Here is a 21,822-nt window from a genome sequence, read left to right on the forward strand (position 1 = left end):
ATATAACATTAGATCAGCACTCCTCTAGCTTAGCTGGAACTACTTTCCTGAAAGGCAAACTCTGCCCAAAACCACTTTCAAGAAAATTTTTCAGTACTACCTGAAATGTCTCAGTTAGACCTTCATTGTTGTCTGAATGGATCAACTATTATCCAATAACCAACACTTTCCATTTTAACAGAAATACAAATCTTGATTTCCAGAAAATGACATCACTGTATATACAGAGCTGCTGACTGTACATACAGAGACTAAGTGTGGGGAAACAAAACACATTTATGAGTGAGTCATTCATAAATAATAACGTGGGATTTACTGGCTTCATCCTGCGTGTGGCGTGGGAACCCAATCAGTTTTTCAGTGAAATCATACCAAATCCAATGTCATTGCAAAAGTACCTGACAGTTACTTACTGCTTACACTACAAAACCTGTAATACCTTAATACACTTCACAAGACTTTCCATCTAACTTTTTTAATTACAGTAAGGAGTTCTCATAACAAATGATATGGTGATTATGATCAATCAAAGTTGGAGGGTTGGGGGTTCAGGACAACCAACGCAATAATTAAGACCAATCACAATTAGAGGGAGGTCATAGAAGAAATGACATGATGATTAGGACCAATTCCAGTCAGGGGAAGGTCTCAGAACAGAGTCCCTGTGATTGGGACCAATCACAGTCGTGGGGAGGTCTCTGAACAGATGACCTAGTGATTGGGACCAAGCATAGTCAAGGGAGGTCCCAGAACAGATGATCCAGTGATCAGGACCAATTTAGATCAACCAACAGTCAGGGGAGGGCTCAGAACAGATGACCCAATGATTTAGATCAACCAACAGTCAGGGGAGGGCTCAGAACAGATGACCAAGTGATTTAGACCAATCAACAGTCAGGGGAAGGTCTCTGAACAGATGACCCAGTGATTAGAACCAATCACAGTGAGGGGGAGGTCTCAGAAAAAATGATCTAGTAATTGGGACCAATCACAGTCATGGGGAGGTCTCTGAACAGACGACCTAGTGATTAGGAGCATTCACAGTTAGGGAAGATCTTACAACAGACGACCCAGTGATTAGGGCCAATCACAGTCAGGGAGCGGTCTTAGAACAGACCACCCAGTGATTAGTTCCAATCACAGTCAGGGAGAGGTCTCAGAATAGACGACCAAGTGATTAGGGCCAATGACACTCAGGGAGAGGTCTCAGAACAGACCACCCAATGATTAGTTCCAGTCACAGTCAGGGAGAGGTCTCAGAACAGACGACCCAGTGATTAGTTCCAATCACAGTCAGAGAGAGGTCTCAGAACAGACGACCAAGTGATTAGGGCCAATGACACTCAGGGAGAGGTCTCAGAACAGACCACCCAATGATTAGTTCCAGTCACAGTCAGGGAGAGGTCTCAGAACAGACCACCCAATGATTAGTTCCAATCACAGTCAGGGAGAGGTCTCAGAACAGACCACCCAATGATTAGTTCCAATCACAGTCAGGGAGAGGTCTCAGAACAGACCACCCAATGATTAGTTCCAATCGCAGTCAACAGGAGATCTCAGAACAGACGTCACGGTGATAGAGACTTATTACAGTCAGGCAGTGGTCTCAAAATAGATGACAGAGTGATTGGGACCGATCACAATTAGGGGAGGTCTCAGAACAGATGACCCAGTGATTTAGACCAACCAACAGTCAGGGGAGGGCTCAGAACAGATGACCAAGTGATTTAGACCAATCAACAGTCAGGGGAGGGCTCAGAAGAGATGACCCTGTGATTTAGACCAATCAACAGTCAGGGAAGGGCTCAGAACAAATGACCCAATAATTGGGACCAATCACAGTCACGGGGAAGCAGCGCACACCACAGTGTACAAACTCCAACTACCGTAACATTTTGGCCAAAAAAAACACTGTTCTGCTTCAAAACACTGTTTTCTTTTGAAGTACACTGCCAGCTTATGCCAAAACTAAAATGAATTTCCAATGATAATAATTGAAATGTTGCCCAAGTTTATTCCATTTCTGGGATATCAGCACATGATGTACTGTAATGGCATAGAGATGCCTCAATTAGTGACCCAGTACCAATGTTTTCAGCTTCAGTATGCATTTTTTCTGTCTCTCTCAATTGCTTGGCGAGCTGCTTTGATTACATCAGGTGATGATGCTTTGAAGTGACAGCTGTGATAAACAGGAGAGAGCCAAGCAGTCTCCTGCTCTGGCCTGAATGGAGGAAACATGGTCAGTCTGTTTATACTCCATTTTATGAGCACTGCCTGAATACCAGCATAAAAACAACAAATAATGACTTGGACCAAAGAAGTGAAGAAAAAGCCTACAGAAGTTCCCAAGGTGGAAGTCAATGGCTGGTTCAATGTCCATGCTGGTGCCATTGTGAGATGAGATCAAAACTGCACTAGACTAAAAACATTTCCTTCAAAATCACATTGCATTTCCTAAATAAAACCTTTTCTTCTTTCCCAGTGTTGGAGCTGGGAGATGTTGGAAAGATATCTGCAAATGACTCTTTTTATTGCCTTTTTACATAGTGTAAACAAAACTAGTGGTTATGTGTTTGTCTTGGGTTTGTCAGGTTTAAAGCCAGAGTTATGACTGAACATTAAAGAAACAGAAACACATGTGTTTTGGAGAAAGTCTTGGTGAAGACTTGGAATACGAACAGGAGTTTTTGTTAAATTTATGTACTGGTCTCATGCAGCAACACTATCACATAAAGATGCTAGTGACATTTGCAACTGACAAACGATGATTACTTATAAGAACGGAGGGCTTACCATGTAGCGATGGATGGAGTGGTAGACGTGGTACAGTTCAGCTAAGTGCTGAAAACTGTGGAACTTCTTCAACATCTCCTCTTTCTTCTCCTCAACATCTATAAGGAAAAATACCAAAACATATGCATGCAAACCAAATAATAAAATTGAGACTTTTATCGAAATTGCCCAGCAGAAGGTGGAATGCAAACACTCAGAAAGGCAAACTGACGCTATATTTTCAAAAGCAATATCTTTCAGAACGGTAATGAAATTCAGAGTCAGGTGTTGTGGATGATGGCAGCAGCAGCGCTGGAGATTGTGGCTTTGAAATAGACGTGTGTTTGTATTTCAAATAGTGTCCCAATACTTTTTTTTTTTTTTTTTTTTTAGTAATACGGGGGGTTAGGAGAAAGTTTTCGAGTTTGCTATTGTGCAGATAGATCCAAAGTGCTAAGTGATAAGTAACCGTGTAAAATGATGCAGTTTTGAATCTAGTAAAGTACATCTTACATAATACTTCAACAAAGCAAATAAAACTAAAAATAAAAAAAAAATGACAATAAAAGTGTCACAACACTAATTTTGAACACTGTAGAAACCTGTTTAGATGTTGTAGAACTGACTACACAACCACTGCATTGGGATAAACGGTATACCTCATGTATTTATTACTTTTAGTGAAAACAGGCATTTCTAATTTTGAGTAAAGACTGTGTAAACATTACCATCACAAGGCTGATTATTAATGCAAAATCACACAGTCCCTGAGTCGCTCCTCTCTATCAATCTGAGCAGCTCAGTGAACAAAAGATAACAAGAGAGCAAAAGCAGACCCAGCCAGCAAAACCAAGCTGGCACACTACCTCACCTACCTGTCTGTTCGAGTGTTGGTCAAGGGGATGCTAATCAATCAGGCTTATCAGAATACTAGGCCATGCCCAAAGAGTGTTTACAAAGGTGTACACAAAAACTTTAGGAGTTTTTTTATTCTAATTTAGTTGAAAAGTAGTAAAAATAAAACATTACTCAGAAATGTTGACCCACAGTGTACAAATACAATGAATGATATGATGTAACAGACATACACACACACCTCGTGCTATGTCCAGACACTGCATGGAAAGCATCCAGTAGTAGTACGAAGCATCATTGAATCTGCTCTCCACAACAGCATTGTGGGTGAGCTGCTCCAGAACCTTAACAGCCTCCGCCTGCCGCCCAGCCTTGTGGAAAGCTGCGAGACACAGATAGAGACAGGATGTGAAATCACAGGAAGCTTAATGGAAACATAGGAATAAAGATAAACCTCTCCCAAGGTGATAGAAACAAAAAACAAACAAACAAAAAAAAAACACCAACAACTGAAAGTATGTTACATCATCTCTAAGGCATGGTGGAAGTAGTGTCATGGCTAGTCACAAGGACTATTATAATCTTGATCATACGATTAAAAAATATAAAAATGTCAGTGATTCTTTTTTATAAAGAAATCTTAGTAACAATTTGCAGAAGGTCAGCACTCCTAGGACTATAGGACACCTACTCAAACCTTGACAACAGACATAAACGCAGACATTTACAAAACCTCTTCCAATTATCAATTGTCATAACACTTGCTGAGGCGAAATGACATCAATACGGACAGAGGCTTCATGAAAACTAATTGTGGGAATAAGCTTTTATAAAAGCCATATAGCTTTTAGCCAGTTGTCATGAAAGGCTTAAATAGGTTTCATGTAGGCTTATGAATGCAGCCCTTCAGTGAAGGTTTTCAGAAGTCATTTCAAAGGCAATGTAGTTTATCTTTTTTGAATGAAGCATTTGAGTTTTTATTTTTTAGCCTTTTTAAAATACTGAATGCACAATTAGTTGTCAAAAATTGGTAGATTACCTGATTCCTAATATGTTACGAGCTAAGCAGGGCTCCATAACAAGCTGGATCATTTTTATTACACTAATCAGAAGTTAAAGGAATCCTCTTTTGCGTCTTGGTTTCTATCAGTGCTTCTTCCTCAACTCTTAAAGGGTTTTTCCTGCCACAGGATCCAGATTTCTTTAAATGTCTGTTGCAACATGACGACGTCTATTGTAAGATGCACCAAAAATAAAATTGAACTGTTTATCCAAAGAAAAATGAAGCAGCGCAGAAGCTTTCCAAAACACTGCATCTGCTTATTCACAACAGAATGGCTGGCTGGTGGTTCACTATGAAGCAAAACAGACTGCCAAAGGGTCCAAGCGGTTCACTGAGGGAAAAGAATGGACAGTTGCAGGCTGTGTGTTATTGGCTCACAGAGATGCAACACACTAGTTTCATTGACAACAGAGTCTCTGACTAAAGTTCTAAGACAAAATTTATTTATTTTCTCTACATACAGATGTTGGTAACATAACACCTTTTAACCAAACCAAATCAGTATAATATGAAATAATATGAAATACAAACCATGACATTTAACATAAGGTTGACTGTATACTACAACATAGAAAATCAATTAAAAATGACTGTTTTTAGCTCGATGACACCACAGGATGGTGACCTTAGCCATTTTAATTAGAAAACTTATTACTGTGACCCCAATAGATCAAATGGTGCCATTTCTTGTGTTGAGGGTCCAGCTCTATCCATGTGACTAATTAGGGGGAAAAAGGCCAACTGAGCAATTTGTTACTACTGACAACCCAAAGTCAACAGTGGCAAAGCTTGAATAATTTGTAATAGCAAGGTAATATAAAAAGCAACATAAAGGCTCTTGCCATTGCAGCTGAAAGCATACAAAAATAATTTAGGTTCCAAAAGGTCCAAGAAGGTTCTACAGGTAGTTTCTTCACTACTAGTTACCAATAAACGTTTATGCCCTATGGCCCAACTTCATTTCCTCACTGTGAAAATTACATAACTTACACTCTACTTTTATAGCAGTTATCAAATAATGTATAGTAGTTGCTGAAGAATACGTCTCATGGTGGCTTTACATGGTGAAATTTCATGCAACAGCTGTTTATTGTTCTGTTTTGTTGACCAGCTGTTATCGTGGTCTATGCAGCTAGATTCATTTTTTCCTCTCCTGATACCTCCTCATTTTACAGTTCAGATTCCTTCGGGATCCAAAGAATGTAATTTATTACAGAAGTGGAGATAAAGGTACAGACCATGATGAGCCTGTAGTGCTTCTAGGACAGTTTGAGTACGACATGAAGTACAACCATGATGGATGGTTAGAATCCATTTTCAAAGGCTTAGTATATATACACAGAGCATTTTGACACTGGTATGCTGGTCAACCAGCATAATTATGGAGGTGTGACCAGCTAAAGCAGAACCAGACCAGCACTAGGTTGGCATAACCAGCATAGACCAGGTTAGACTATCATGAAATGCTTGCTAGTCTGTGTTGTTTTTTTCACCAGGGAGACACAATGCATTGAGTTTCAGCTTTCACTCTTAACACCAGTCACGTGACTTTGTGCTCTCAGATATGTTCTAAAGATATCTTCTAGCTTTCTGTCACTCCAACACCAGTTTCTCAATTTTTTCTATCTTAGACATTACACTTTTTATACCTCTCCTCCAGGGAATACCAGAGACAGTCTGAAGATATGAAACAAGTAGAATTGAAAGTAGAAACCTTTAAGCTTCAGGCAGCGCATTCCAACACTCTCAGAAAAAAAGGCACTAAACTGTCACTGGGGCAGTACCCCTTTTGTCACTGGGGTGGTACCTTCAAGGGTACATTTCAGTACCTTTAGTCAGGGAACATAATTGTACCATAAGCCATTGAAATGAAGTTTTATTGACGCCACACATCCCGTCTGGTCTCCAGGCTTTTTATATTATTGTTCTGTTTTAAAACATTGTTATGAAAAGATACAAATATGTCCTTCTCACCTGGAAAAACTTCTTTAAGGTTCACAAGTGGACCTTAAAACCATTGTTGTACCTTTGTGAGTACATTTACATTGTATGTACCATGATGGATGAAAAATGTACCTGTACAGAACCTTTATTTCTAACAGTGCAACCATTTTATATAAAACTTTGTGATGTAGTTATAAGATGCATTAATCGCTTTAGACGTCTGGTTCCTATCATCACCATTGTGAACAATTATTATTTAGTGAGTGTTTCTTGAGCATTTCACATCAAATCACTCTGCATGACATTTTTATGCTGTTTAACCACTTGTTTATAAAAATCTGTGGAGTCCCCTTTAACATAAAGGAAAATCATTTTTAAAATCATTTAGTGTGGTGGGTCATGTACAAGCCAAACTCCAAAAAAGTTGTTTATGTGAAATGCTAATGAAAACAGAAAACAGTCACTAGTCAATTCAGGTTGACCAGTATTGAATTGTTCTCCGGAAAAACGAAATATTAGGTTTTGCCTTACGAACAAATTTGATGCCTGCAGGACTGTGTAACATCATTTTTCTTTGTAAATAAACATAATAAAAATGTGGGGACTGAAGACACAAACTGATTCAAGTTTAATTTTGTTTGCAATTTTTCTGTTATGCAAGTCTTCAACCGTACCGGTCCTTTATTCTAATATCTTAAACTTAAATGTTTTCTATGCGAGACAGTCCTGGACTGCAGACAGGCCAGTGCGGCACCCACACTCTCTGATTACACAGCCATACTGTTGTAACACCTGCAGAATGTGGCTTGGTGCTGTCAAGTTGAAAGAAACATAGGTGTCCTTGAAAAAGACACCTTGTCGTAGGCAGCATTCACAGAAGCTTTCACAGAAGAGCAGGTTTCCCACTAAAACTCCCTCATGATATGTAAGATCCTGGCTTTTCAACTTTACACTGGTAACAATCTGGATTGATTTTCATTCTTCTTTGGCCCAGAGAACATGACATCCATTATTCCCATAAAAAATTTAAAACGTTGACCAGTTTTTAATGCAATGCTTTTGAGGAGTCAAAAGTCACAGGCATTCACTTTAATTTTCTGCCTTTCTCCAAATTCACTGAATCTTTTGATGATGATATGCACTGCAGAGGACAAAATCCTTGCCATTTATGGCCGAAGATCTTTATTTTTAAATGTTGAATTTTTTGCCGATGTATTTTTGGTGAAGTCACGAGCCTCAATCCATCCTTGATCATGACAGACTAGGCCTTTCCTGGATGCTCCTTTAATATCCAACCACAACTGCATCACCTGTTTACGAATGTTCCTAATCTTAAAGTGCCCTTGTCCCAACTTTTTTAAACGTGTTGCAGGCATCAATTTCAGAATGTACTGTATATCTACAAAAAAGCAAAGTTAATGAGTTAAAGCATTACATATCTTTGTACTGTTTTTGTTCAAACACAGGTCAAAGCAGATCTATAAATCACTGCTTTCTGTTTGTATATGTATTTTACCGACTGTCCCAACCTTTTTGGAAATGGGTTTGTACTCAGAGGAAACGCTGCCTCACTCATCCTTTCACCTCTCTGTTTCTAATACCAATAGTGGGTTTAGTGTTCAAATCTGGTGTAATCCTGAGCTGATAGAAATTCTGACATCTAAACTCTTAAAGTTAAAACTTTGATCTGAGTAATTTGTCCCAGTGGACTGAAAACACACTCACGAGCCTAAATCAAATGATCATTAATTATGGAGCCTCAGTTCAGCTCTGTCATTAGTGAGGCTGTTGCATATAATATCTTTCATTAAATCACTGCAGACTTTGATTTAGTCAAATGTTTGGCGTTAAAATGATGTTGGGCCAGAACCTTTCGTCGAGTTTGGCCATGAGAGAGGAAAATCCCTAGCTTCCGCTTTTCTCCTCCAGCTGCCAGCCGTTGCAGCTTCATGCAGGGAACTGGGCCAGAATTCTCTACCTCACCCACACGCCAAAGGCAATTTGTTCTTAATGTACACAAGTCTTCCCAACCTCCTCTCTCAGAGCCTAATCTCCTGATGTAACTCAGTTCAGACTGATAGAGAGAGGGTGAGAGGGAGAGAGAATGAGAGAGCTATTAGTGAATGTCAAACACAGTTGCACTTAGAAACCAGAGCAGGATTGAGCACCAGGCCCTCAAACCTAATCAAACACAGCTTTACAGCGAAGCAACCCCCGCAATGACCCGGGCAGGAAGCCATTTTTGGGGCAGGGCCTCCATTAGCCGTGGCCGTTTTGGGCTGAGGTGTTTCGAGTGGCACATTTATCAGACAGGTTTTGAAGCGAGCTGGTGTGCAACTCAGCTGCAACAATTTAGAGCAAAAACCATGATAAAACATGTATGGTGGTCCAGAGTGTGCACTCTGTGTGGTTAAGGACCCACATCACAAAGCAGTAAGGGTGTGAATCTTTGAGCGGACAGCAAATCTTTTTGGTTCATGAGTTATTTGTTTTTTAATCAATTGAAAAGCGATTTTTATGAATTAAGATTTGATTTGCTAAAATACACTAAACTGTGATTCAAACTACTCCCAACAATACGTCTCAGGCAAACACTGGATCAGCCAAATTACTTCAGTAATGTTTACTGCAACAAAGGTGATTCGTCTGGTCCAAAAAAGAGGAAATATCCAGTGAGCGGTCAGTTGTGTGGACGAAAATGCCTTGTTGATGTGAGAGGTCAGAGGAGAATGGGCAGACTGGTTCCAGATGATAGAAAGGCAACAGTAACTCAAATAACCAAGCAAAACCTCTGAGGAACGTTTCCAACACCTTGTTGAAAGTCTGCCATGAAGAATTAAGGCAGTTCTGAAGGTAAATGGGGGACCTTATACCTCGTGTATTGCTTTTGTTGTCTGTTAGGGCTGCAACTAATGATCAATATCTAACTAAATGATCTACTTAATCAACAGTTAATCAGTTACTTTCGATCTATGATGCTTAATTAACTGTAAGACTTATTGTCTTTGTCGATTAGGGCTGCAGTTAACAATCATTTACATAATCAAACAATCAACTTTTATTTATTTAAATTATTAAAATTATACAGTTTTCATTCTTTGTTTTGAATCCTTCTTATGATATACTAATCTATTGATTATTATGTATCAACCAGTGTTTGACGTGTTGCATTTATTGTGTATTAGGGCCATAATTAACAATTATTTTATTGTAATAAAATAGGTAATTTATTAACCTACTGACTATTATTTACTATTTAATTACTTAACTCATCAACCCAAAATGCATGATGGACTGCTTTTATTATGTATTAGGTCTTAATGAACTAGGAACTAAATCCTCTATTATGGTTGATGTGTTGTTCTTATTGTCTATTAAGGCTTCAACCTACAATGTTTTCAACAACTGATTGATCTTTTAACTGTTATTGCATTAGTCGACTTTGTTGACTAATTGCTGCAGCCTTTCTCGCCCGAGTTTCAGTATGTATGTATATATACATTTATGCATGTTTAAAAATAATAAATCTGAAGCAAAATCATCAAACTGGATTGTGCTGCAGTTTGAGATTTCATGATGTCTAAACACTTGTAATTTAATCTAATGATTGTGAGATCAGACAACATGGTGATGAATTTTTGGGTTTACCAAGGTGGCGTGCGTGTGTTTGGGGAGTCTTGAGGCATCTATACCTCATCTGCAAGCAGGCAAACTAGGCTTCTTCCACTGCCAATTATAATCAGCAAGAAACACAATAGTGGATTACAGCCAGCACCACAATCAGTGCAGCTCCGAACAATTCGTGTTCCTCTCTCTCCAACAATACAGCCGAATAGAGTTAGATGCTCCCACACACAGTTTTTATGATTGCAATGTGCATTAGAAATTATACTCCATAGCTCTAGCTGAAAAGAATACCATACGCTGAACACTGCTGTCTCCAGCAAACTCCAGTACTGTGTATGTAGCTGACTCACCTTTCTGGGCCTCTTCAAAGCGGTCGTTTTCGGCCAGCCACTGTGCGTACGGCACATAAACATCATCTTTGAACTGAGGATGCTTCTCCACCAAAGAGAAAGCCTGTGGGTGAATGGAAAGAACAGTGTGGTTGTAGACTTGTAAACCTTTAGTCAGGTTTTAGGCTAAAACTAAGTTTGTATCACACTTATGTTATTCATTAATTGTCAAAGATGTTTTGTAAAACAAGTTTAGAACCACATGCCAGTTATTAAAGACACGTTCACTTCTGTCAGACGTTGAGAAGAACCTGTAGATTACAGTAGTGGCTCTCAGTCCTGGTTCTGGAGAACCACTGCCCTGCACGTTTCAGTTTACAATAAATAAAAACAGTTTACACAAACTTACTAAATTTATTACAGTCCCACAAAATCCAACATTCTCAACAGAGAACAGCTGGTCTTCCAAAGCAACGAATTCCATTCATTTTATAGTTATATTTTCCAATTTTGCACCGTCATTTGTGAATTTTCTGTCATTTCATCTATGGAGGGTGCAGATGGTGTTGGGGCTAGTGCTAGCAGAGATCTTCCCTACCATGTATCAAGCAGGATGTTGTGTTTTCATCGCGATTAAAATTGCTTTGAATTTGAGATCGCGAGTTTGATCCCTGGTGATGCTTCAGCCATCGGTGGCCGGGAGTCCTAGAGAGCACCCTTGGCCGCGCTCTCTGGGTGGGTAGGATGGCCCCCCCCTTCTCTCCCCATCACTCAATGCGATGCTAGTCAGTGCAGGCGTCTGTTAGCTGACATGACAGAACTGGCAGTTGGCGCTTTCCTCCGAGCGCGTTCAGCTGTCTAATGACGTTGCGTGAGCAGCAGTTCGAAAAGAAGTGGTGGCTGGTTTCAGAGGTCTTGGAGGAAGCCTGTGCTAGCCTCCACCATCCTAGTGTTGATTGAATCGTGTGATTGGGGAAGTCCTAACTATCGGGGTGGAATTGTAGACGACTAAATTTGGGAGAAAATTGGGTAAAAAAAAAATTGCTTAAAATTTGACAATCTCATTTTTAGGTATACACTGATATATCGTCCACTGAAACCTTTTAGTGGAAAATGATCAAAAGTGGCCCTCTCGGTTTTTGGGTAAAATGTTTCAGTGGCTGAAATTTTGGTGTTTCCCTACAAAACTGCAGCTAAAATTCTCAGAAAAGTAATAACATATATCAAAAATAAATCTACTAAAAATAATGTAATAAGTTGGACTGAGATGAAGTCTAATTGGGCCCACCCCTCACCCAATAAGAAAATAAACTTCCCATTTTCCTTTAAAATGTATATTTTCAAAGTGTTTTAGTAACTGAATGTAGTGTAATGTTATTACAAACACAATTAGTTTATGGTCCCCAACGAACTCTGGCACTGCAAGAAAAACATTTGGGCAACCCCTCCTTGTAATTACTGTATTATAGACAAGTGCAGCCACATAATGGATCCTCTTACCAACACTGTCCAAACAATTAACTATTTCAGCATGATTAAAATAACAACAGCAATAGTAATGACAATTAAAAAAAAACAATAAAAAACATGAAGCCTTGCTATAAATTTGTAGTTACATCAGCCAGTAATAAATCAATGGGTTGTTTCATGTTATATCTATATGTAAACCTGTTGAATCTGTATGTAAATCTGTTGAATGTTGCTAGAAGACACATTTGGCAGCTGGTAATACGCCATTCATTAATTAGTCTAACTGTCATCCCACACATACCTCATCCCAGTGCCTGGCCTCTATATGCAGCTGCAATAAAGCTTTCAGGTCACCCATTTTGGAGTAGGTCTCGGCCGCGTAACCATGGTGATCCAACTTCTTGAAGAATTCGGCACACCTGGCCAGCGGCTCGCGCTCCGCTTTATCAAGCTTACGTGCCAAATCTATCAACCTGCAGAGAGGGGGAGAGAGAGAGAGAGAGAGAGAGAGAGAGAGAGAGAGAGAGAGAGAGAGAGAGAGAGAGAGAGAGAGAGAGAGAGAGAGAGAGAGGGGTATTTTTGATTCGAGATGAATTTCGCTTATCAGATACACAGATAGAAACTATAATAGTGAAGCCGTTCAAACAATGGAGATTCATTATGTCTGTTTTCCACGATATGTACGGCCAATGATCCATGAAATTAGTTCCATTTTATTGTTTTCCTCTTTTCTTGCCGGTGGTTTAATTATATGTTGTCCCCTATGTTGTTATGTGAGGGAGCAGTCTTTAGTATTCCACACTGCTTCCACAAGGGAGCAGAGGACAGGCTAAAAACAGGACAAAGGAAAACTGAAACGAAGAAAAAAGGAAGCAATGATGAAAGGAAATAAAGAGAGATATGTTATACAAATTAGTAAAACACTGAAATTAAAATTCTAAACGAAGCGTAAAACAGAAATTCAGGACACATTTGGCTGAAAACCGGAAGATTTCTTGTATATGTAATTTGCCTTTTGAGTTACTGTAATAATGACCATTCTTCACAGGTAATAATTACCATGGGGAAGCAAACTGGAAGAACTACAGGACTAATTTAATATGACCCTCTTTCTGCATGCCCCCTAATTAGATGCTTTTAATTAATATAACCAAATAAAATATTTTTAACTATAACTCTTACCACATTAAATAGGACTCTGTGTGTAAATTGCTGAGACTGTGTTGAACTGCTAGTGCAATGAGGGATGAAAGAGGAGGAGTGAGAATCAGAATCTGTATCTGTACAGGCGACAGAGAGCGAGGCCAATTGTGCTCTCTTGGACTCTCAGCCACGGATGGCTGTAGCATCACCAGGGATCGAACTTGCGAAAACACTTTGTTACATATTAGACACAAACTCCAGTCTATATAATTATAAGCCATTAAAGAGGAAGAGGTCTGAGAGCAGGGGATCTCTATACAGCGTATCTAAAAGTAAGCTATCATGCTCAAACTACAAATAATCTAACATCATCAAACCACACACCTATCAACATCACATCATACAGTGCGAGTGTGGATATTTCAGGTTAGATTTGTTACTGGACTGAATCAGATTCATTCATTTGTCTCTTAAATAGACTTGCTCATGTGGATTCTGACAGCTGATGCTACTGTAATGAAGTGATTTAAGCCTGCAGTCTGAACAATGAATAACTGGTGTGGTACAGTCTTCAATAGACCCCTGAAGTCCTGCATCACTCTGTAGTCAGCATCATGCCCGTGTCAGGAACCCGGAGTCTAAGCTGGTTTTCTTTATGACAGAAATGAACAGAATTTTGGGAAATCACAGTCACAAAATGCCCAAAAGCTTATTTAGGATGCAGCCGTGCCGATTTTTTGAAATGCCATTAGATCTGTTGTTCTTAATGTGGGCATGACGGCAACAACAGAATAATGATGACTTCAGAGGTCTGTTACTTATCAGACTTGTCACCCAGTGCAAAATTAAAGAAGCAAATGTCATCTTGGCTGATTCGCTCTATTTAAGATAAGGGGGAAATGAAGTGAATTCAATTTTTAGACAAACTATTCCTGTAGGCATTACATGCTGAAGTGTACTCGTTATTGGTTGTTGGTGCATGGCTTACATGTCCACCCAGCCGTGCTCTCCAATGATCTCGATGGCCTTCATGTTCTCTCCTGCAGTCAGGTACATGTCAGCTGCAGCACGAGGCTCCTTACTATTCTTGGCCCAGTCCGCCTGCTTCTTCATGAGCAGCTTTGTATCTTTGGGGTCTGCCGAGGCCAGGAAGTCCTAGAAACACCAAGACACACATTTTTTAACTCCCACTAAACACAAGCAAGGAAGAGTCAAACACTTCTACACAAATCAAGAAAGAAGAAATTCCCTTTGTGGTCCTGTGGTCAGAAAGCAGTGGTGGACGAAGTACACAAATCATGTACTTAAAGTAGAGATACCCAAGATAAAGTATTGCTCCAGTAAAAGTCGAAATCCTGCCTTTAGACACTTGAGTAAAAGTGCTCAGTCAGTAGGGCAGTTGAGGAGAAGGTAGTGCTCTGTCATCTCTCATCCTAAACCACAACGTCACACACTCAGGGGCCCACACACACACAAACTTATACAAAAATATACAGCTGTCAGATCACGGAAACACACACATACACACAGAGCAAGAAAGGAAAACAAAATTACAGCAGCAGGAACACACACACGGACCTCGACAGCCAGTCTCACAAAAACACACAAACACACATGCGACAGAGGGTCATGTGACATCTACACTGCCACTAATGATCAAGACACATTTAGCCACACTGTTCACACGTGCACGCACCTTGGCATACTCAAACATGCGCAGGTCGGTGTACATGGTGAGCGCTCTGTTGTCATGGCCACTTCTCTTGTAGAGTTTGGCGGCCTCGTGGAACTTGCCCTGGTAAGCGTAGACGTCAGCTAGAAAAAGCTCGCTGTTGCTTTCACCTCTTTTCTTCCTTTCCTGTGCAAAATACACAAAAGCACACATAGGACCATATACTGGATAGCTGATAACATCGGCCAATATACACACATGATTATCTTAAAATATAGCAGTGATGTATCAAAAGAAACTAAAAAAACTACTGACAATATATTAAACCTGAAAGAAGGTTTTGTTTTACTGTGCAGTTGAATTTATGCTTTACAATAACCACATTAAACATAAAGTAAATAAAGAAAACACAGTTTTACTACTGACACTGAAATCTGTAATATAAGAAAATACTGGGGTCGCAAAATTTTTTAGATAAGTCTAAAAAAACGAAAAGATGCAGCACATGCACCAGAAGATAAACAACCTAAATCAAATAACATCACGTGCAGCCAAATCTCATCTATTCATTCATTTGTTTATTGATTTATAACAGGGTGGGCTTTCTCACTGTAACTGAGATCTCATTTATACTGGCATCCTATAAAACATAAGTGTATATATATATATATATATATATATATACACACACACACACACACACACACACACATTGTGGTTGGGAGAATGAAATCTAAATAAAAGCAAAGCATTTTAACAGCAATTCATTCAGAATTACTGCCTGCTGAGGACATGAATGTCATTAAAATCTGTTGGTCAGCTAAGTTGGTCAGCTGATAATCATAGGAATATGCGAAATAACAATGTTTATATCTAATTATAGTTATAAGTAATATCAGATTACTGTAGCATATGCTATCAGTTACATCTATAGTATGGCCCAGATTTGTGGTAAGTCTCAATGGCGCCCTTTAACTTGATTAGATACACTTTGAAATCTTAATATATACATACAATGTACACACACACACACACACACACACACACATATACACACATACATACACACACACAATGCTCAAATGTACCACTAAAACACACACACACACACCCTCAATCACATCTGTCCAGCTTTTATGGAAAACATCTATTCAATGATCCACTGAAATTCAATGATCCATTCTTTCCATATAGTGTTCCTGACATCAAAAGCTTTTCTGGGAGACAAAGGCCACTCTTTTTTAAAACAGCTACTCAGAGGCTAGCGCGCCCTTATCAGACGCACACAAAAACACATGAATGCTTTTACATTTCCAAAATCTCTCTCACGAGACCTCAGCCTTTAAAGCCTCAAAACGCCTCAGCTTTTCCAGAATTGCACGCTGTGTGTGAGCATATGTGTGTGTGTGTGTGTGTGTGTGTGTGTGTGCGTACAGAGGTCAGTAGGGAGTCACTTAGCACCACTGAATGGCCTGAAGGAGCTGAGGTCCACAGGGAGGCATGATAATTACAACATAATTCTCAATCAAGTGTTGGAGGTCAAGTTACATCTCTTTCAAACACACTGATTGAAAGTGTGATTGAAACCATACTGCAATTCTGATGTAACAAACTACTCAATATATGCACATTATATCTATCTATACCTACAAGCCCTAATTAGAAAAAATTGCAATGGTATGTTTGTGAACGAACTTTAAGTTGGCAGCCAGCTAATTGCGTTAAAACATTAAAATAGTGGAAGACTGGTGTTGACGGTTGTTGAGTGGTGTTAAAATGTTGCTAGGTGGTTGCTACAGTATCCAAGAAGGATGGTAACATGTTGCTAGGTGCTTCATTAAACTGCTACCTTAAATTCAGTGCCACCTTAAATAGAACCATAACTTAAACTGACTACCACCTTAAATTCACTGTCACCTTAAATTTAGGGTCACCTTAAATGTAGTTGCAAAAAGTTGGGGCAATATGTTAAATTTAAATTAAAACTGAAAACAGTGATTAGTATTAATAATCTTATCCGAACTCCAGATAAAAAACAGTATTCCAGAAACATCCTAACTAGAACTACATGCTAACTACATTTGCTTGATACTGTCCTAACTTAAGGACAACAAACTTTCCTTTTCTGGTTGCTGTTTCCTATTTCTCTGAAAATGATATGGCAACTGATGTATTAAGCATATGGATATACTGTATTTTAATGCAGACAGTATAAACACAAGACTTTGCTGTTGTGTCTAGTCAACTTTGTTTCATTTGTTAATACACATTTGATTAATGGTGGCCAATTTAGTGCATTTGGCACTAAAGACAACAGGTACAACACTGCAGGTCAATCCAAATTCTTGCAATTTCACTACAGTGCACTAAAAAGAAGCCAACAGAAAGCAGCATGGAATGCCGTGAGTGTGAGAGAGGAGGTAGAGCGAGAGAGAATGAGCAAATGTGAGAAGTAAAAACTTTTACAGCTCCTGTTATATGCTCAGATTACATAGCTTGTTCACATATGTTAGACAGCCTTCCGTTCACTTATAGACTAACCTTCCTTAAAATGGCAGAGGTAACAACCACATACAAGACAGAAAAGGAGGCTAGTGACTTCAAAGAATGTGCATTCCACATTGCCCTCTTCTCTCCAGCCCTGAACAGCTTCAAATTATCAGGCTTTGTCGTTAAATATGCTTTTTTCCTCCCAGATACACCATTGCCAGTTTTATATAAAGAGATTGTTTTTTGCTTGTACAACCGCATATTTCAGCAAAAAAACGAAGATGCAAGCAGAATGTGGTCATTTTCCTGCATCATACGCATATCGCCAGACTTTTAGCACACATGAGCATGACTAATACTGCACAGTCTGTCACAATTTAGCCAACACTTCAGTTGCAGCATCTTGTGCAGCATAAAACAGGCTTTACACTTATTGTACTACAAATATGAATTACAGTGTGAAGTAGTAGTGGGTGATATGGAAAATTTAAATGATGGTATAATTAAGATGTTTTTATATGTTTTTTCCAAATAAAACCATTCTGGATGCTTAAGCAAACCTATTTAGTCAATTAACAGCAGTGTATTATACTAAGATCAGAACAATATTTAAGAACTGAAGTAAATCTAAAATTTTTTTTTTGGGCACAATATGGGAAAAAACAACACATAGACAGTAGGAGTATAACAATATGTTAATTTCACAATTATGTATTTCACAATACATTTTTGATGCAGAATCAGAATCAATTTTAAATTTTTGTTTATTAGTAATTCTAAAAAAAATTTGTAATGTCTCTAAAAGTGCAACAGTGCTTGTTGAATGTATAGCTTTTTAAAAAAACTAACTAAATAAAAACAATATAAAGAAGGTGCTATATCTAATCTGATATATAGAAATAAACAAAAACACATAATATAGAAGGCAGTGTTGGCTCATGTTTGTTTAACTCTGTATACACTTTCTCTCTCTGCACTTCAACCACAGCTACTACAGATTTTGAAAATATAAAAATGAAATCTAAAAAATACAAGCTCTAAAACAAGCACACATGCATCTTCACTACACACAAATTATTATAAAACTCAGAATGTTTATTTATTATTATGTTTAGCTGTTGGAAAACATTTAGGTTTCTCTTTTGGAAGTACTTGTTTTAGGGTTCCGCTGCTTCCGCTAAAACAACAACGAAGGCTGAGCAGAGCTTGTGCAGCTTACCCAAGTGTTTGAGCTCAAAGCAAAACCAGCCTTATCTCAGTTTTGACGGCTCCTCAGCAGACGATGAGCAGAGGAAAAATGAGTTTGTGCAATTAGGCAGGATGAAGGAATGAACTACAGAGTCATACAGAGGGGAAGAAACATTTGTGTCAGCATTTCACCGCTGCTGACTAATGTTTTGTTGAAGGCAGTCTGGGCGTTAAATTTGGTGCCATTATCTTCCGCTTTCAGTGGAAAAGTTTTCATATTTTCCATCTAAAATTGTCAGCTTCTGAGAGAGCAAGTGCTCGGTGGGGAGTCGATGTTGGGTCACTGGACTGGCAGTGTCTGTGTGGCAGTGTGAACAGCAAAAAACTGACATTTTCAATTCCAATTTGGGACACTTTCATTTGTGGTACTGAAATACAATACGCATCCAATATGTGGCAAAGAGGCTCAGTCTGAACGGCCAGATCAGAATTCATATGAATTTTACATCATTTGTCATAATTTTGCAATGCTGAGACCTCATTAACTAGCATTAAGCAATTTTAAAAGAAATTTTAAGAGAACGATGCTGCAGCATGAAAGTAAAGTCTGAAAGCAAAGTTTAAAGAATACGACCCTAAGAAATGACCATACCAGCTCAAGCATATTCTGGGTGATGAACCCAGCTGTAAGTCAGTGAAGCTTCATGATGATTCTGGTGAAGATGAAAATGGAAACCTCCGGGAGCGACTGATGTTCATTGGCAGTCATAATTGTTTACCTCTGGATGAACCACGTAAAGCAAAGTGAAGCATTGTTCTTTTGCGCATGCTGGTCAGTTTCAGAGCTGATGTGTTCAGACTAATGTTGCATACAGGACATACTTAAAAGATATCATGTAAAGCCAAACAAACAAAAAAAAAATCGGATCTGGTGAGAAAATCTGATTTAGGCCACTTTTACCAGTTATGTGAATGTAGCTCTAGTTTATTGCTAGCAAGCTTTTTCAACAGCTAATCTAGCTTCTGTTTATAGTTATTACTGGTTCTATTTGTATACAGTTATATCATATTGTAGATGCTAGATGGCGTTATTGTATTCTGAAAGCTGTGAAGAAATTCTTCCACAAACAATGCATATTTGCTTTATTCAGCTTGGACTAACACACTTGTGTATTTATTGCTCTCTAACAATTCTGGACACAACCTCAAATTTCAATCTTGACAAAGATGAAGTGACATACTGTTCCACGATGAGCTGAAGTGATATGAATGCCAGTATTTTGGTGGTTAATAATCGTCTTTAATGGCGGAACGCTTACCTGCCATGTATCCACTCCTATTTCTTGTTAAAAGGGCCTATCTTGAACTCAGTACCTGAGCACCCCCACCTCCCGCATCCCTGCACAATATCCCACACATCTGAAGAGAACGCTGGAGGAGCTGACCACAAAAAGAGCATGAAAAAAACTTACTTCAATGCTGTTGATGAGCTCAAGATAGCGCAGGTCTCGGACTCTGATAAAGGCCTAGAAAAAGACAGAGAGAGAGCTGTGGCCAAATTTGGGCATTTCATTCACTCATAAACTTGGAAACACTTGTATATTTCTCTTTTAGGATCATAAGAGGTGCTTCAATTCTCAAAAAGCTTCAAGCATTACCATCTGCTGCTATCAGACAGTAATGCAATGTTTGTTAGAATTTGTGCGTGTGTGTATGTGTGTGTGTGCACTGCCAAACCTTTTTGGCTGTGTCGAAGTCCAGTCCCTCCAAAGCCTCCGTAGCCAGATCCCTCCAATCACTGTCAGTCACACCCAGACATGCAATCTGATAGGCCTCCTTAAACATCCGCCTCTCCAGATACTGATACATTGGAGCTGACTGTGGAGAAGAGGCAGGGGTAATCAGAAACCTGATAAAGCACAGAACCTGACACTGCACAGCTAATTATACCAAATGAAGATCTGACACTCACTCATTAACGCACATTCCACCATCACTGTTATCAACCGCTTAAGAAAAACATACACACTGCATGAGAAACAATTTACACTATAGAGACAACATGAACAGAGTCAAAGAACTGAAACATGAAACAGGATTTCAGATGTAGTGCATTACAAAAGCATTTAACCCCCTTGAAAGTCATCAGATTTTGGATTACAAATTATACTTGCAAATATTGTTTTAGCCTGTCTTTTTATTGCAAACCACTAAAAGTGCTCTTAAAGTCAAATTTCAAAGTCAAAATGTATTATTTGTCAGCGAATCTTTGAAAACATTAAAAAATGTGAAATGCTGCTTGCGTAAGTATTCAACCCCTACAGATTAGTACTTGCTAGCACAAACTTCTGCTGTAATAACAGCATTACATATACTGGGGTAGGTTTCTACAAGCTTTCCATACTAGCAGAGATTTTCACCCACTCATCCTGGCAGTTTTGCTCCAAGTTGTTCAGGTTGGTCGGATGATGTTCATGGACTGCAATTTTCAAATAGTGACATTGATTATGGACTGGACTGAGATCTGGACTTTGACTTGGCCGTCGTAGAACATTCACCTTGTTGTTGTTCAACCACTCCTGAGTTGCTTTGGCCTTATGTTTGGGTAAAATTTCTCCCGAACTGAAGCAGGTTGTCCTGCATTTTTTCCTTGTGTTTTGCACCGTCCATCTATTCTTCAATTTTAACGAGATGCACAGTCTCCGCTGAGGAAATAATCCCTACAACATGATGCTGCCACCTCCATGTTTCACTGTTGGGATGGCATTTATTGAGAAATGGGCAGTGTGAGGTTTGCACCACAAAGCATTTTGAATTTAGGCCAACGAAATCTGACCAGGGACCAAGGTCACTCTGATACTTTTTTGGCAAAATGCAGACATACTTTGATGTGTTTTTTCTTCAGTAATGACTTCTTTCTAGCTATCCTCCTACAGGCTACTAGGGGTGGGAATCTTTAGGCACCTCACGATTCGTTTACGATTCAGAGGACTGTGATGCGTTTATAAAACGATTATTGATGCATCTTGATGCATCTTTTTTTTTCTATACAGGATTTCTATTTTCTTACTGTCTCAGGACTTGGTAGTTTTAAAGCAAAGTATTTGTAATGATCCATAATGAATTTACTTCCAATATCTTTTATTAATAAACCAAATGGAATGTTTCACTTCCAAAACATTTCAAAGTTAAGAAATGTATTATCCCTACATGACGCTGAAAAATTGGTACATGCCTTTATAATTCAAGGCTAGGATGTAATGCAT

General features: G+C 38.9%; 1 protein-coding gene across 1 annotated transcript in view; it reads right to left on the reverse strand.

Annotated features, from left to right (window-relative positions):
- ift122 (intraflagellar transport 122 homolog (Chlamydomonas)) overlaps positions 1–21,822 on the reverse strand; it is a 65,657-nt gene that overhangs the window by 11,204 nt on the left and 32,631 nt on the right. Inside the window, exons 15-22 of the mRNA XM_017705723.2 lie at positions 20,294–20,434; positions 20,029–20,082; positions 14,903–15,064; positions 14,195–14,361; positions 12,365–12,536; positions 10,615–10,717; positions 3,872–4,012; positions 2,797–2,894 (exon numbers count right to left, since the gene is read on the reverse strand). Coding sequence (XP_017561212.1) covers positions 2,797–2,894; positions 3,872–4,012; positions 10,615–10,717; positions 12,365–12,536; positions 14,195–14,361; positions 14,903–15,064; positions 20,029–20,082; positions 20,294–20,434 — 1,038 coding nt within the window. The remainder of the gene's footprint in view (positions 1–2,796; positions 2,895–3,871; positions 4,013–10,614; positions 10,718–12,364; positions 12,537–14,194; positions 14,362–14,902; positions 15,065–20,028; positions 20,083–20,293; positions 20,435–21,822) is intronic.

The sequence above is a fragment of the Pygocentrus nattereri genome, chromosome 29 (genome assembly GCF_015220715.1).
Source record: "Pygocentrus nattereri isolate fPygNat1 chromosome 29, fPygNat1.pri, whole genome shotgun sequence".
Taxonomy (NCBI): Eukaryota; Metazoa; Chordata; class Actinopteri; order Characiformes; family Serrasalmidae; genus Pygocentrus; species Pygocentrus nattereri.